Source organism: Oryx dammah, unplaced genomic scaffold, assembly GCF_014754425.2.
Source record: "Oryx dammah isolate SB20612 unplaced genomic scaffold, SCBI_Odam_1.1 HiC_scaffold_11, whole genome shotgun sequence".
Classification (NCBI taxonomy): domain Eukaryota; kingdom Metazoa; phylum Chordata; class Mammalia; order Artiodactyla; family Bovidae; genus Oryx; species Oryx dammah.
In genome coordinates this window covers 19724216-19742182 of record NW_024070195.1, presented here as the reverse complement: position 1 = coordinate 19742182, position 17967 = coordinate 19724216, and the positions used below count along the sequence as shown (strand labels likewise).

Here is a 17967-nt window from a genome sequence, read left to right as displayed (position 1 = left end):
CAGAGCTTCCACTTTGGATCTGAGCTGGTCCTAGAAAAAGGAAGCTACAAACTCCTGAGTGCAAAAAGACAGTGACCTGGGTGGGTCAACCGAAAGAAACATACAGAATTTTATAGGAATCCAGACAGGATTCAGCCCTGGATTGGAGTAGGTAACACAGAGCAAAACTGTCTGAAGAATGCCATGACAGTAATAATGATCAACTTGAGTATGGGAAAGAAGGTATTTGAGCAATCCAATGGACTTTTAAAAAATTAATCCCTTCAGCCTCCCAGGACTCTGATCTACTCCCCAAGAGCAGTTCAGTCTCCCTTGAAAATCCTCCCTGAGCCACTGGTTTGATTTCAGAGCATCAAGTCATATGGTGTGAACAAGACAGAGAAAGCCCAGCCCTCGTGAAACTTCCATTGTGGGAGCACTAATGATTTCAAGGACCATTAAGAATGGATGTTTCTACCTCTGATGACCAAATGAAATGGGGAGAAAGAACGGGATGAGAAAATAAAACTCTGAGTGATGGATAATCAGGAGAACATTCAGACCAACTATATGAAAGGTGTACGGCTTTCCAGAAGGAAGTCAGCTGAAATGATCAGGTTCAGGGACAGCTAAGCATGCAGAATCTCATTTAAATAAATGTAAACTGTAAACAAAACTGCTTATTTGTATCTGAATTATGATCAAATAGAGATACATGGGAGCTGACTGCCACAGTAGAAAATTCATTGATACATTTGGTAACTACTGCCTGTATTTTCTAAAAAACTCCAGAACATGCAACCCATGTAATCTTTCCTCTTGCACCTCTAATTCCTCCATTCTCTTCTCCCTAACTCATACCCAAATGAGAAAAGTACCAACATGGCTTGTTGTAAAACCTCTCAAATGACCCATATCACACTCAAATTCTGCCATTATGAATTCTTCCAAACTAGTGTGCCCTTTAAGTGCAGACTGTTCCTTCATGAGTAAGCATGTTCATTCTAATATAGAGAAATGTTCATGCATCATAATCTGTTGCAACTTGGTTAGAAAAATACATTTAATACAGGCCATCTAACAGGACTGGGAGTAGCCTCTTATACAGAAGCTGGATCTAATTTTAACAGTAAGAACTATGGGGAAAAATCAAATCCTCAAGAAGAGGGCATAAACTTTAAAGATCAGAGTGATTAAGACAGAACTCTGAAAAAAAGTCAAGTACTTAGGCATTAGCAGGAGAGAAGATGTCTTGAGCAGTGGTCTCCATTTTTATTAAACAAGCTCGCTGTGGTTAAAAAGCTTTGAGAACTCTAAATTTTTAAGATTCTGTTATTATATACTAAATATACAATTGTGATTATGTATGTTATAAAACTAAGATAAGAAACTTTAAAAGGAGCCAACAATAATGTTTTTTGCAGCTTATCTTGCATTTCCTTTGGTTATATACATCCCACATCAGAAGCCACTGATCTATAGCGGCAGTCAGCAAGCTACAGTCTACAACCTGTATTTTTGCAAAGAAAGTTTTCTTGAAACACAGTCACACTCATTCAGTTACAGTGTCTAGAACTGTTTCAATCTATATCAGTTGTGATGCATATTGGCAATAATGACTGTTTGCCTCAAAAAGCCTAAAACATTTACTATCTGGCCCTCTCTAGAAAATGTTTCCAATTTCTAATTCAGAGTCTCGGAAACAAAAAAAAAGTTCTTCAAGCCCTTAAGCAAGTAAGAGAAGTAGACGATGACTTGTGCTCAGTCATGTCTGACTCCTTGCAGCCCCACGGACTATAGCCCACCAGGCTCCTCTGTCCAAGGAATTCTCCAGGCAAGAATACTGGAGTGGTTTGCCATTTCCTTCTGCAGGGGATCTTCCCAACCAAGGGATGGACCCACATCTCTTGCGCCTCCTGCACTGGTAGGAAGATTCTTTACCACTGTACCACCTGGGAAGTTCTATAGATTCACCCCATTAATGCAGTATTTAGTGGTGAAATAAAAATTCTCCAGCTAAGGAATTAGGAAAAATCTACTCAGGAAAATTGTAAGTTTTGACAAAGACTTAATTTAGATAGTACTCTACGTATTTCAAGTAACTGTATTTGGCAGCTTCTCCACATACAGTTTCTGGAGAAAGAAATGGCAACCCACTCCAGTATTCTTGCCTGGCAAATTCCATGGACAGAGGAGCCTGGCAGGCTACAGTCCTTGGGGTTACAGAGAGTCGGACATGACCAAGCACGCACTGCACAGCAGTTAGATGTAGTTTAATCACCAAATTAAGCACAGGGGATTAACTGGAAAGTTTAGCACTGATACTGTATATAATCTATTAACAGTGCAAAAATCATGAAGGATATAATAAACGAAAGCTGAAGAAACACCTCAGGCTGCCCTACATGTTTTTATTCCTACAGACTGGATGTTCTCCAAATAGGACCCCAGGAATCTCATGACTCACTCAGAGGTTCACAAGTTCAAAGAAACCTTCATACTAAAACAAATGTGTCCACTCCAACTTGTTGACATTGCATGGATGGTGCAAAAGCAATGGTGGCAAAAGCTGCTGGTGCCTTAGCACAAACCAAGGTAGCAGCACCAAGCTGTGCTCACTGTCACTATATTCTTCACTGCCACACAAATGGAGGTTAACATCATTTAAGAACGTCCTTGACGAGGGACTTCTCTAGTGGTCCTGTGGCTAAGACTCCACACTCCCAATGCTGGGGCTCAGGGTCGATCCCTGGTCAGGGAACCAGATCCCACATGCCACAACTAAAGATCCCACATGCCACAACTAAAGATCCCACGTGCCACAACTAAGACCTGGTGCAGCCAAATAAATAAATATTTACAAAAATGTCCTTGATGAAAAAGTAAAAAGTACTCCTTTTATTAAATCTCAGCCCCTGAGTACAGGCCTTTTAAATACTCTGTGCAACAAAACAGAAGTCGACACAACCTGCTTCCTCTATATAGCAAAGTGATAACTGTCTCAATGTAAAGTATTTTCTTTACACTCAGTGTTACTCACAAAACTAGTTCTCTTTTCTCATGGAACACCATGGAAAAAATGACAAAGTATGGTTATTCAGACTTAGGAATTAGCGGATATTTTCTCTAAAACTTAAGAAGTTAGCCAGTCATGGCAAGGAAATCACCCGATAGCACTTTTTTCCAATAGTAAAATTATATCTTTAAAGCAAAAATTTGAATTTTGGGAAACTTTTATCTGCCACTATGAGCATGACAAGGTTTGCCATTCTTAAAGATTTTTTGATTAAGATCAGTGGTGATAGTTTAAAACGCCTTTGTTTCTCCCCACTATTTTACAACAGTGAAATATCTGCGTGCGATGCATAACTCAGTAAACCAACAGTTTCTGAACGAGTGAAGTTCATTGATAATGGTTTCAGATTCCAACACTTGCTGAGTTGTGGTAAAGCATCAAAAGAGAACATCAAGTAATCATGTGAAACGGTGATTAAAAATACTCCGTCCTTACTGCACATCTGCATATGTTTGGACTTTCTTCCTAATTCTTCAGTCAAAACACATTTCCTAACAGACTGAATGCAGCAGCAGATATGAGAATCCAGCTGCCTTCTATTAAATCAGAAGTCAAAATCATCTGCCAAAAAGGTAAACTGATGCCACCTTTCTTGCTGACTGATTTTTGTTATGGAATATAGTTATTTTTTTAAACAATGGTATCTATGTTAGCAGAAAAGTTACTTTTATAACCCATTCTTTTATAAAAATAGGTTTAACATAAACTTATTATATGCTAACATGTTATTTTTAAAGGACTTAACCTTTCTATTTTAGTTTCAATTTCCAATATGAGAAGTACCAAAAGATAAAACTCACATAAACAAAAGTGCAACAACTTTTAAGAATATAAAGAGATCCTGGGACTGGAGATTGGATACTGTAGGCCTAACTATTTTAATCTTATTCTATATGCTCTATTCTGTTTTTATTGAAAAAATACAAAGTAAAATATCTTCCCTTTTTGTTTCTCAGATCACATTTTCATAAGCTACACAGAAAACACCTTGCCTAAATGGAGAGTATGACATTCCTGCAAATATAAGAAGAGGGAGAACGGCTCTAAGCAGGAGAAAACTGCCTATTCCACAAAAACCAGTCATATCCAAGCTTGAGAACTGGGGGCTTCAGGCATTTCAGCCATATCTTAAGCCACAATTGAGCCTGCTTCACTGTCCTCCATAGGCCCAGGATGTGCAGAGACAAGTCATATCCACCCAGTATACTTCTTCTTTGCTCAATTCAGTTGGCTACAACTCTTCAGGGACCCTGCTAAAACTCCGGATTTCCTGCCAGGTAAGTGGCAAAACAATTTGCATTGGTATTCTGGGGGTGAGATGCTAGCAGTAAGAAGAGGCAATCATCCTCCTTATAATTCCAATTGTCCAAATGGCATAAAACAGGGGTCCCCAACTCCTGAGCCATGGAGTGGTCTGTGGCCTGTTAGGAACAGGGCCATATAGCAGAAGCTAAACTGGTGTCTTCCACAAAACTGCTCCCTGGTGCCAAAAAGGTTGGGGACAACTGGCATAAAAAATACAGATTGAGTCTCAAATTTCTCTCTCCATTCCAGAGAGGAAAGATTTCTTTAGCTGGGATTCCTTGCAATGGGGCTATCGTATCTGCCCATGGCAACCCACTCCAGTATTCTTGCCTAGAGAATCCCATAGACAGAGGAGCCTGGTGGGCTACAGTCCACAGGGTCGTAAAGAGTCGGACACAACTGAGCGACTAGCACACACACAAAAAAATAGGTAGCACCATCTCTAGGGTTGAGAAGATTGAGATAGGTTGGGATAAATGACCAGATAAGATCTGGGGAGGGGTGGGGGAGGTTTACAATTCTCAGATTCTCAGCTTTGTCAGGGAGCAAAGTCACTTTGCAGAGTCTGCCCTTGCAGAGAGAAGGGATAACTTCTCTGGGGTTCTTCTCTGAGGTCTGATCGCACAAGCCACAGCCCTAAAGATATTAAAGTTAACGTCCTAAAACCTAAAGTCTCTCAAACAACTTGTAACACATTTCATGGTTTTATTACAGATATCAGGTGATATCTACCTTATGATTAAGGCAGATACTGGAAAATTGATTTCCACCAATATATACATATAAACCCTAGCCATCCTGGTTACAGAAAGAAATTGTAAACTTAAAGTCATTTGTTAGGATTTCAGCACAAAGTTCCCTCATAGAAAAATGTTCTAAATGGTAATTAGGCAAAATAGTACTAGAATTTATATACAGGGTAGATTAAATAGACTTGTGGGCTGGCATGAGAACCCAAGAATTAAATTGTTTCCACAGTTTATAAGTTGAGGTACACTCATGCACCCCCATTCCAAACTCTTTATAGTGATGAACACATAGGAAACAGGAAAAAGCAAAATTCAGAGATTCTTAGCTTCTCCTGATTCCCCTTAGGAAAGGGTTCTTTGGAGATAATGAACACAGGGAACCATTGACAAACAAGGTCAGCTCTGAAAGCAAAATCAGGAGTGAAAAAAGGAAAGAAAAAATAAGCAGCTTACCTGTGGTCAAGATGACTGAAGTCTTGTAAATTCAATTCCCTGGTGTCTTGTGTCAGATAAATTGTATCCACATCCTATTTGAAACAATTTCGTTATGTAAATAGTCCCGGCAAATGATCAGAGATGCAAGAGAGACACAAAGAGAATCAGACAGTAACACAGGCAGATTTTTATGTAATCTGAAGAAGGAAGATTTTTAAGCAAGCAATGAATGGGGGGGAGGAGAAATAAGCCAAATACTGGAATATTCTCCAGGTGTGTGTGAGACAGTGTGTGTGCATGCATGCATACAGATACACTTACCCATTGTACTTCTTCCCTGTATGAAAATCCAAGCCAGTCACAAACACAGGCATACATCTGAGAAAATCCACCTGAATCAGACAACAGAAGTGTGACAGGTTTTCAACCAAATGATTTTTAAGGTAAAATTTAAAAGCTTAAATATGGCCGACGTTAACAATGCTGATTATTCTTTCCGTTTGGGGAAAACAGCAAAGATTCTCCCCCGTGTTTTATAGTAAGTACATAGCAGGATGCAATACAGCTTAAATATAGGACGTTTGTCCACCAATCTAAAGTCTGTGCAGTGCTAATTACACCTTAAAAGTAATTGTACCTTTACGGTAGCGCACTAGGAATAGACTTAGCTTCCTGGCGAAAGGGCATCCATCCAACCATTTATTTTTTGGTTTTAAAAGGCACGCTCACCACAGGGGCCCTGCTCAGTCACAGTCTGGCTGTCCCACAGAGCTTGGAGGCTGGCCAGTCGCTCAGATGGCTCCATGAAGACTTTTTTCATGATTCTTCTGTAAGGACAACAACAACATATTTCAAAAATCAAGTTTTCTGAATTGCACTCAAAAGTTTATTTTATGATACACCTTTTTTTTTTTAAACAAAGAATGGGTATCATTTTCATTTTGGTAAATATAATTCCATCTTTTTTTGAGACTAGGGAGCTGGAGAACTACAGAAACTTAATAAGAAGTTAAAGGTATCTAACAATGCAAATAGTCTCCATGTTATTTAGTTCTTTCATAACATTAATTTTATTAGAGTAGTTAAAAACTGGTGTGTTCCACTTAATAAGTTATCTAATAATAATTTATGAGATTATGTATATATTAAATATAAATTACTAATTTTCAAGGAACTAAAGTACAAGTCTCCTCTTCTGTCCTTCAATAGTACAAACATCCAGCAAGAACCTGAGCACTGCACCTTGGAAGAGCTGTTTTGTTTGCTCTCTCTTCCTCTGGACTACAATCCCAGGGAGTTTGTGCTCACCAGAGACTGAACGCAGTTCAAATCAGTTAGCAAATAAGGTGCAACAGTGAGGAGGGGACAGAGAAGTCTGGGAGCTAAGTGGGAACCAGGTCACAGGGATACCTTAGAGGTCAAATGAAGCAGTGGGGGTTTCATTCTCCGGGCAACGAGGAGAGGAGCCACATAGAGACTACCCAAGGAGTGTCAGATGAACAGACAGTACTGGAAACAAACATGTACAGGGGTCGGGGAGAAGGCTGGGGCAAACTTTGGAAATAAAGAGAGTAAATAACTTGAGAAATGAAAAAGAACCTCCTGAGACTGTTAAGAGCCCAGGGAGAGTGAAGGTCCCGAAATGCTGGTGGCAGCAAGCTGAACAGCTGTGGGATCTTCTCCTGTACCTCCTGGTTGCCCAAATGTGGGTGGAGGCAAGGCAGTCTGCTTGCTGCAGCGAGGCAGGCTTTCCAGGCAGGCGAGCCAGGAACACAGTGGGGACAGAAGGAGTGGAGGATATTGACAGGGCCCCACTGAAGTCATGGACACCATGGGGCTTGGTGGATAGGAAAGGAAGGGAAGTAGAAAGGAGGTGGAAAGAGGGCAAAAGTCAAGGGATCCACAGCCAGGAGGCCTCCCAAAAGTCCAAGTATGGGTACCAAGGAAGAGAAAGTGAAAGACTAGAGACTGTAGTTCAAGAGAGATGACGAAATGATGATTTCACACCCAGGAGAAGCCGTGCCAGGAGATGACAGGTCGAGGATGTGTCCATCAAGGATAAAGTGGGCAGGAGGGAAGAGGTCACAGGCTGTGAGGAAGGCTGTTGGCAGGTCAGAATCACCCAGGACCATGACAGGCTCTGCATGCAAAGTGGGTGAAATAGACATACTAAGTCATACTAAACATTATTTTAATCTTTAATGAGTCAAAAGCATACTGGCTATGTGTATAATTCTCACCCTTATGAATTCCAATCACCTTGTAGAGAAAAATGTTCCCAGTCACTTCCATTTTCTGATTGAATGAATATTCCAGATAAAATGTGCTGGAGGAGTCTGACAAGTTGTCTAGTTGGCCTGTTCTACTCCTAGAGAAAACCTCAAATACCTACCCAAACATTTAAGTACAAGCATTCTGCTAGCATTGAAAAATACTCCTACTTCTTTGTAATCTTTATGACTGAAGCATGTGCAGATATAACCAACTGTAGTCAAATGCCAGTAACTCCTTCAAATTCTTATGTAAATTATGATATCCCCTAAATGCAGCATAATTTTTCACTATTTCACCTGAACACACCTGTAATTAACCCCCACCATTCTGAAAGTTCTCAATTTGGGGGCAACTGTGGGTTTAAGAAGATGTTCCTAATGAAAGTGATATGACAGAATCTGGCAATTTGGAATGGTTCACCCTGATTCAGGACCATCATTCTGGTATTTCCCGGCTACAAGAAAGCAAAGCCAGCTTTTATGCAAAGATGGAGTGGAGCAGTTGGAAGCAAAAGCATTTACACAGATGAATTAAGTAAACCATGGACACACTAAACTAGATTTATGTCTGGCTTTATCTGAGATCACATTTCTCTTCTAAAATCTTGCTTTATTTTGGCTGAACTGTAGAGCATGTTGTTTCAATGACACACAGGATGAAATTCAGCTAGTCAAAAACTGAAAAAAGGCAGGAAGCTGGAAGGATTAGAAATAGGAAGATGGCAGCCTAGGATTATAGTGGCAAACAAACTAATCTGGTTCAGAAACCAGAGTCTAATTTTATTCCCAAAACAGCACTAGAGAGTCACCCTTGGGGGCAGAAGAAATCACCTGGAGGGGAGGGAAGCAGCTGGTGTAGACGACCATGTGAAAGGCTTCCTGCCCGAGGAAGCTACACCTGGCATTTTCCCTCACCTTCAAAACCACCCTTCCAAAGTATCTGTCTGAGCTTTTCCAAGTAGCTCTCCTTCTGTAACAGTTCTCATTTTTCTTTTTTTCAGAAATGGAAAAAAAAAAAAATTAGGTATCAGGGACTAAAAGAGTCTCATGAAACAAGTGTATTTATTTACACAAGAGATAAACTCATAAGAACTAAACATCCAGAAGGCAGCAACTGTTTCTTTCATATTGAACACGAGACGCAGAAAATGAGAAAAGGAAAAATCTATCCCACATGAGTTATGCCTGCAGCAAAGTAACAGCAGAGCCTTCTGTGTATGCACCACAAGGCACTCACTCACACACACACTCACACACACACACGGCATGCATGTAAGAGAGAAAGTCAGACATGAAATTGCTATCAGAATAAATGTCATAACACATCAACCAAAATCCTAGCAAACAGATATGTATTAATACATCCTGCTGCTGCTGCTAAGTCGCTTTAGTCGTGGCTCACTCTGTGCGACACCAGAGACGGCAGCCCACCAGGCTCCCCTGTCCCTGGGATTCTCCAGGCAAGAATACTGGAGTGGGTTGCCATTTCCTTCTCCAATGCATGCATGCATGCATGCAAAGTCGCTTCAGTCGTATCCAACTCTGTGTGACCCCATGGACAGCAGCCCACCAGGCTCCTCTGTCCACGGAATACATCCTACCACTTACTAATAGATGGCACTACGCAGTTGAACCAACTACATTTACACTGTGTGTTCTTAGTCACTCAGTCGTGTCCGACTCTTTGTGACCCCATGGACTATAGCCCACCAGGCTCCTCTGTCCAGTGGAATTCTCAGGCAAGAATACTGGAGTGGGTAGCCATTCCCTTCTCCAGGAGATCTTCCTGACCCAGGGATCGAACCCACGTCTCCAGTATTGCAGGTGAATTCTTTACCATCTGAGCCACCAGGGATTATGTGCATTTAATTTACACAAGAGTCAGAAAATAGTTCATGTGGCAAAAACAGTGAACTCAGTGACAGCATGCCTGCTCTCTATGCAAACCTCACACTTACATTGTTGACATGGAAAAAAAACTTGAAAATTATTTTTATCCAGTTAAATTAATTGGTTTATCAAAAATTTACTGCCAGCGCTCACCCTATACAACATGCATCTGTCTCCAGAAGAGGACATGTTTTATTGATGCAAACCACACCACAAAGGGGTACCTACTTCTTTAGAAAAGTATAGAAACTGCCAGAGTCTGTAAAGCACCTTTCCACTGATGACCCATTAACTCCCGTTTTGCCACTTGTCTTCATAATAACCTCATTTTTTCAAACTTAGGGCTTCCCTGATAGCTCAGTTGGTAAAGAACCTGCCTGCAGCGCAGGAGACCCTGGTTCAATTCCTGGGTCGGGAAGATCCGCTGCAGAAGGCATAGGTTACCCACTCCAGTATTCTTGGGTTTCCCTTGTGGCTCAGCTGGTAAAGAATCCTCCTGCAATATGGGAAACCTGGGTTTGATCCCCGGGTTGGGAAGATCCCAAGGGATCTTCCCTTGGGAAGGGAAAGGCTACCCACTCCAGTATTCTTGCCTGGAGAATTCCATGGACAGTATGGTCCATGGGGTCACAAAAAGTCGGACACCTGAGTGACTTTCACTTTCCTTTAACTTTTCGAACTTAACCAGTTTTTGACTTGAAGAGGGATTTGCAATATCATTTCTATCATGGTAGTAAAGATGCACTGTCCTAACTTACTGACACTAATACTCAGCCAACTTTCACACTGTCACGTATATGAAAGAATAATCCAATATGCTGAAAGCCTGAGAAGAAAATCATGTTAGGAGGTTACTGTTGTCTTACCTAAAAAAGGGTGTTATTGGCCACATTTAACAACAAAAAATCAAATTAAAGAAATGCAATCAACTTACACACAAACATAACATAATTTAAACATTCATAAACATCAAACAATCTCCCTACAAACATCACCCATTTCCTTCCCAACATGGAGGCTTTCATCCTGGTACTTCTGGGTAAAGACAATAGCAGGCTATAAACCTAAGATTTGTGGAGCATTTGTTAAGCAGTCAACAGAGGTTAATTTAATCCTCACAAAGCTGCATGAGTATCATTATTCCCATTTAACAGAGGACGACACGGAGGCATGGAGAAGTACATTAATCTGCCTAGAGTCTTGCCCCCCAAAAATATTCAGACAATCTGACACCTCTCAGTATCATTTAGGGGCTCTCTTCCCCCAGGCTCATAAAGCAGTGCTACAAGACTGACTGTCCCTTGAGACTAGCTGTCATTTTATTGTAAAGTTGAAAAGCCCTCACTAGCTCCCTACTGCCAATCCCAGAGGCTTTTATTTGGGCCCTCTCCAGGTGGCTTTATCTTTGTCTCACAGTGGTATCTGCAGTCTCCCAATTCTAACTGCAAGAGGCTGGTTGCGGACCTCCTAAGGCAAGCAAAGTTGCAGCTGCACCTGCCCTCGCATCTGCCTCCAGCCTCCAACCTCTACCATTTCCTCCACAGAACTCTCCCTGGGGCCCACTGCCAATAACAGTCAACTTCTCAAAACAAAGAGGAAAAAGTGTGAAAGTGTTAGTTGCTCATCGCATCTGACTCGATCCAGGGATGAAACCCAAGTCTCCTGCATTACAGGCGGATTCTTTACTGTCTGAGCCCCCAGAGAAGCCCAAACAAATCAAAACAACACAAATCAAACATTATTAAATTAAATGAGCTTTTCCTTTCTCTGAAATCTGAGGATGGTTCTCTTTCCTTATGTTTTTCACTCATCTATGTTCTCAAGTAAACATCTTCTAAATTAGTTCTAACTCATCCTAATGACTTAATTTAATGTAAAAAAAAAAAAAAAACACCTAACTTGGTTTTAGAGAACAGCCAGGGTTCCTGCAGGCCACTACACAAAACAACTTCCTGAAGGAAAGCGCCATTACAAGCATCTCTGTGAAACGGATTAAACAACACTTAGGCTACAAATTCTTCCCCTAGTTTCCTCCCAATATCATTGCCTTAGAGATGAAGCCTCCAATGATAGTGACTATCACACAGTAAAGATGGAATGTTGACAAAACAATGCTAACAGTGATTTGATGTTTAAATTTAAATTTTCTTCATTTTATGTGAAGATTAAACTTTGCTTATTTAATGAAGTAGAAGAGAGATGTAAGGGAGGGAAAGGGGAAGAGGGAAACATATATATATATATATATATATACACAGCAGAGATTCTGATGCAAAATCTTAATTTTAATTAAACTTCTTTTTTCCCTACCTGCATTCTGACTATACTCAAGGGGACTGGTTGTATTTTATAGATATTTATATACTATTTTTATATGTTTGACTTTTAATTAATTTATTTATTTTGGCTGTGCTGGGTCTTGGCTGATGTGCTGGCTTTTCTCTAGCTGCAGCAAGTGGAAACTACTCAAGTTGTGGTGCACAGGCTTCCCGTTGAGGTGGATTCTCTGGTTGTAGAGCACAGACTCTAGGGCACGGGGAGTTATGACATGCAGGGTTAGTGGTTACAGTTCCCAGGCTCGAGAGCACAGGCTCAATTGTTGTGGTGCACGGGCTTAGTTGCTCTGCAGCATATGGGGTCTTTCCAGATCGGGGATCAAACCCACATCTCCTGCATTGGCAGTCGGATTCTTTACCACAGAGTTACCACGGAAGCCCTGTATATTTGATTTTGATCATGGATGCTATTTTCAAAATTAGATTTAAGTAAAACCAGAAATTCAGTTCTTGGCAGGTATCATTTCATTTATACATAGCCAACCTTAGATTATTCAAGAACGGATTATGTGAACTGAGGCCCTGGCTGTGTTTGTCCTGATTCGGCCAGTTCCTGATACCTGTTCAGACTCTCCTTCAATGATCAGCCTCTACCAGAGCAAGAAGTAGGTGAGGGCTGAGGACCCAAAGTTCCCACGATGAGCTCAGGTGATACATTTGATGTACAAATAACTCAAACAAGGCTTGAGTATTCCAAGTATAGTTTCATATTCTCCAACTTATTATGAGTGGGTCATTTTCTTTTGCGAGGACCTATTTTCTTTTGCTGTTCTATATTATTTATGTAAAGGATCTATTTCCCTTCCTGACAGTATTGACTACTGGGAACATAGATGAAAAGATTTTACCCCCTTCTTCAAATCTCTCTAGTCACAACAACCAACACCAATAGAATTATACATTTCCCAGGCCAACTGTGTGGCATACAATTAAGGAACTTCACAAGTACAAGCAGGACATTAAAGTCACAAGATACTCAGAGTTGACTTTGACAAGCTAACTGTGCATGTTGGGTAGGAAAGCTGCCTTTTCACCTCAGTCAATCTAACTCCCCTTTTCCAACAACCCATGTACTCCCTAAGTACAAACTCTGTTACCCGAGCACATAATCCTGGTTTAAAATGCTTGAGAAAAAAATATGAGGACAAGTCCAGGCGAAATTTACTTCTAGCCTTAACACGTATTTCAGAAAAGTGGGAGGAAAATGAAAGAGGCTATGTTTGATGTTCAGTTTTGTTGGTAAGTTTCCTCTCACTGAACAGAAAAAAAAATAGGGAAAATGAAGAAAATAAAATTCTTCATTAATGTAATACTTGATGCCTCCCTATAAAGCATTCAGCCCCAGACATTCTGCTAATAGCTGTGTGTAAAATTCATACTAGGGTAAATCTCAGATTGCGTGCAGAGGGAGACCCAAGAGGAGGAGACATATATACATGTGGCCGATTCACCTGGTTGTACAGCAACTGACACGACATTGTAAAGCAATCACATTCCAATACACAAAAAATTTTTCGTGTGTGTTTTAGTCTTAGCAGGAGAAGTTAAAGGAATACCAAACTCCATCCTCACTCCAGCTCTTTAAAGAACAGTCACATAGGCAATCTCAGGCATGAAACAGGATCGAGCCAGGGTTTTGATGTGTAATGTTTAAAAGACGAAGGGAGCAGGAGAGAGGAACCCGACGAAGGGCAAGAGGAAGGCTGTTTGCACTCTGAGGGAGGGCCGGGTCCCCGGGAGAACTCACACTGGCGAGAGGCCAGGGAAGATCTTGCGTAGGTTGGTGCCGATGTGCGCCAGCACCTCGCTCACGTCCTCGGGCGATGCCATCTTCATGGAGATGCTGCACTTCTCAGTTTCCACAACCATCTGCAACGACCGGGGGGACACTGCTTAAGGAGGCAAAAAGTCCCTTAAATTTATTTACTGTAAATAGTGTAAACTACACACAGTAGCCACCCCCCCTTATCCTTGGGGAAACATTCCAAGGCCCCCAGTGGAAGCCTGAAAGCAGGCAGTACTGAAGCCTATATATATGCTATATTTTTTCCTATACATACATGCCCATAATAGTTTAATTTATAAATCAGGCACACTAAGAGATTGACAATAACTAATAACAATTATAACCATCAGTTCAGTTCAATTCAGTCACTCAGTCGTGTCCAGCTCTTTGCGACTCCATGAATCGCATAGACTATAACAAAAGTTATGTGAATGTGGTCTCTCTCAAAACATCTTACTGTACAAATTAATGCCTTTTCCATCTTTTTTTTAATTGAAGCATAGTTGAAGTAAAATTTAATGGCTTTTCCATCTTTTTTTTTTAATTGAAGCATAGTTGCAGTACAATATTATATGTTATGGGTACATAAGATAGTGATTCACAACTTTTAATGTTTATATTCCATTTATAGTTATTATAAAATATGGGCTATATTCTCTTGTGCTGCACAATATATCCTTGTAGCTTACTTTCTACCTAATATTTGTCCCTTTTAGTCCTCTACCCATATACCATGCCTCCCCCTTCCCTCTCCTTCCCACTAGTAACCATTAGTTTCTCCTCCAGATCTGTGAGTCTGTTTTTTTTGTTATATTTACTAGTTTGCTGTAATTTTGAGATTCTACACATAAGTGATACCATACAGTATTTGTCTTTCTTATTTTACTTAGTATGATCCCTCCAAGCTCATCCACGTTGCTGTAGATGGCAAAGTCCCATTCTTTTTTATGACTAAGTAGTATCATACTCTGTGTGTATATGCACATGTGTGTACATATCACATCTTTGCTATCCATTCACCTGTTGGAAGAAACTTAGGTTGCTTCCATTCCTTGGCAATTGTAAATAATGCTGCTATGAACAGTGGGGTGCATGGATCTTTTCTAATCATTGTTTTGGTTTTTTTAGGATATATACCTAGAAGTGAAATTCCTGGATCCTATGGTAGTTCTACTTTTAGTTTTTTGAGGAACCACCATATTGCTTTCCACAGTGGTTGCACGAGTTCATATTCCCACCGATCATGTATGAGGGTTCTCTTTTCTTCACCTCCTCGCCAGTATTTGTTATTTGTATTCTTTTTGATGACAATCTTTCTGACAAGTGTCAGGTGGTATCTCATTGTAGTTTTGATTTGCATCTCTCTGATGACAGCAATGTTTTGCATCTTTTTATCTGCTTTTTGCCCATCTGCATTTCCTCTTTGGAAAAATGCCTATTCACTTCTGCCCAATTTTTAATGAGATTGTTTTTTTTTTTGATGTTGAGCTGTATGTTGTTTATATATGTTGAATATTTACCTCTTATCAGTCATATCATTTGCAAATATTTTCTCTCATTCATTGGATTCTCTTTCTTTTTTTGCTTTGTCAGTCGTTTCCTTTAAGGCCTTTTCCATTAAGTAGTCATCACACTCTGTGGCTATAACTTTGGCAATTTGAGATGCAACAGCAAAATAGCACAAATTTCTTTTTCTTGCCTCACAATTTCACAGATACAAGATTTGCTCTTACCACAGATCTAAGCATCCTCAGCATATAATTTTTTTCTTTCTTTATTAAGTCAAGAACTTTCACCTTTCCATTTAAAGGGAGCACTCTGTGGCTTCTCTTTGGCACATCCAAATTGCCAATATTATGACACTTATGCTTCAGGGCCATTATAAAATAAGGGTTACTTTAACACAAGCACTGAAATACTGTGACAGCTGGTCTGATAACCTAGCTGGCTACCATGTGACTTAACATGTGACAAATACTGAATGAAGAGATGATTCAAGTCCTGCATGGGATAAGGCAGGACAGTGCAAGATTTCATACATGCTTGAACAGCATGTATGTAAGACTACTCAGAACAGCATGAAATTTTTAAGACTTATGAATTATTTCCAGATTTTTCCATTTTTCCAACCATCGTCAACCATGGGTAACTGAAACTACAGAAATTGAAACTTTGCATAACAGGATACTTCTGTGCTCATGCTGGTATATACTAATAGAATACCAGATTTTAAGAAGCAATTTCTTTAAATAATGCTCTTAATTTTAAGACTCACCGAACTGTCTGGGTAGAGTGGTTAGTTTGTCAGAAATATCCAGAAACTGTAGCAAGTGTCTCTAAGGGCCAAACTGCAAATTCAAACAGATCCCCTCAATGATGGAGAGTGAATATCCACATTTGTGGGTGACTTTTCCTTTTACCAAAATTTTACCTTGACTTACAAAGTCTGTTATATCCCTACCATCTAATGTAACTAAGAATACCTCCTTCGGTGAATACCAGAGGACAAACTGGTAGTTCCATTTTTTGAAAACATGTTTTAAAAACAAGACATCATGAGATATTTAAGTAAAAGGACAAAATCTTTTCCCTGATAACAAAAGAAAAATCAAGTGTTATAAAAGCTTCAACTTTTCTGAGAGGATATTTGGAAAGGATTATACAGAGGGAACAGGTTAATAAAAGTCATGCTAGGTGAAGACTCAGCTCTATAATTATCTGGTGGAGATGTCCAAAACTTATACCAAAATGCTAAACTGAGTTCATATAGCTAGGCTTACAAATAAGAATAAAACAACTTGATAGAAAGGGTAGGTCACAAAAGAGACATTAGACTGACTAGAAACACATTCCAAATAAAACTTGTTCAAGTCACTTCTCTTTAAAGGAAAAAAGATACCATTATCTTGGATCTCAAAAATATTAATGTAAAATGCAATCCCTTTGATGATCACTGCATCAAAATATCCTTGTATATCTACTCCCTGTTTCTACTTAATTTGTACAAAAATATGATGGGGAAACTCTACCCTTAATATGCAACTAAACAACTGGATTTAAAAGAAGCTTTTAGATTCGCTCTGTGTGTGTGTGGTTGTACGTGCAGCTCCGTCCTATCCAACTCTACAACCCCATGGACTGTAGCCCACCAGGCTCCTCTGTCCATGCAATTTAGATTGTCCTAAAATTAGCTTCCTGGTGGCTGAGTGGTAAAGAATGATCTCTGGTCGAGGAAGATCCCCTGGAAAAGGAAATGACAATCCATTCCAGTATTTCTGACCTGGAAAACCCCATGGGCAGAGGAGCCTGGCAGGCTACCGTCCATGGGGTTGCAAAGATTTGGACATGACTTAGCAACTGAACAAAAACAAAAAAATCAGCTGAATTCTAAAAAATAATCTGTATTTCAAAGTGCTTATATTAAAAGAAAAAGCAATCCAATTTATTTGTCAAAATGAAATCAAAAAGACTTAAGTAATTTAAGTCCTTAAATGTTACTTTTTCATAAGTACCCTTAGAGGAATCTGTTAACAAGTATTTAATACATACCAACTTTGTAATGGTTAGTTGGCTCCCTGAATAGAAAGCATTTTTTTAATCCCAATTTTCACTACAGCACTGCCTTTGAAATTCTCTAGACAAAGACTTCACTGGTCTTGTAGAAGCTGGTCCAAGAGATATTTATCCCAAAAAGGCAGCAAGCATTCTTGTACATGGCAGTAGTTAGTGACGTAACACTTCAGTGATATGTCTTGAGTAAGGCTAATGCTGCTGCTGTTTCACACACACCTATCTGGGCATGCGCATGTTTTAAAAAGCCAGATACTTTGTGATACAACCTCCTTGTCTATGTTCCACACCCCATCCCCAACCTTCCCACAACAGGTAATTATATTTTTCACTATAATGTGCTACTTCTTTCATCACATCTAGTGCGTCTATTCAGTTCACAGGTTGGGTATGGATAATGAGTAAGTAGCTTATTCTAATTCCACTTAATCTTAACACCTAATCATCCTTAATTGTACAAGATTGAATAGAATGACAGGGAAGGAAAAAAAAGGTGACAGGTGGGAAGAATTGAGGCCTTCGAATTCAACCTCACATAAAAGAATTCATCCAGCCTTGCATAATATGT

At 39.9% G+C, this 17967-nt stretch overlaps 1 protein-coding gene across 5 annotated transcripts in view; it reads right to left on the bottom strand.

Moving 5' to 3' along the window:
• CARMIL1 (capping protein regulator and myosin 1 linker 1) overlaps nucleotides 1-17967 on the bottom strand; it is a 307355-nt gene that overhangs the window by 148449 nt on the left and 140939 nt on the right. For all 5 annotated transcript variants that reach the window (XM_040249951.1, XM_040249952.1, XM_040249953.1 and 2 more), the window contains 4 exons: nucleotides 13791-13912; nucleotides 6274-6371; nucleotides 5866-5936; nucleotides 5563-5636 (listed from right to left, as the gene is read on the bottom strand). In XM_040249951.1, coding sequence (XP_040105885.1) covers nucleotides 5563-5636; nucleotides 5866-5936; nucleotides 6274-6371; nucleotides 13791-13912 — 365 coding nt within the window. The remainder of the gene's footprint in view (nucleotides 1-5562; nucleotides 5637-5865; nucleotides 5937-6273; nucleotides 6372-13790; nucleotides 13913-17967) is intronic.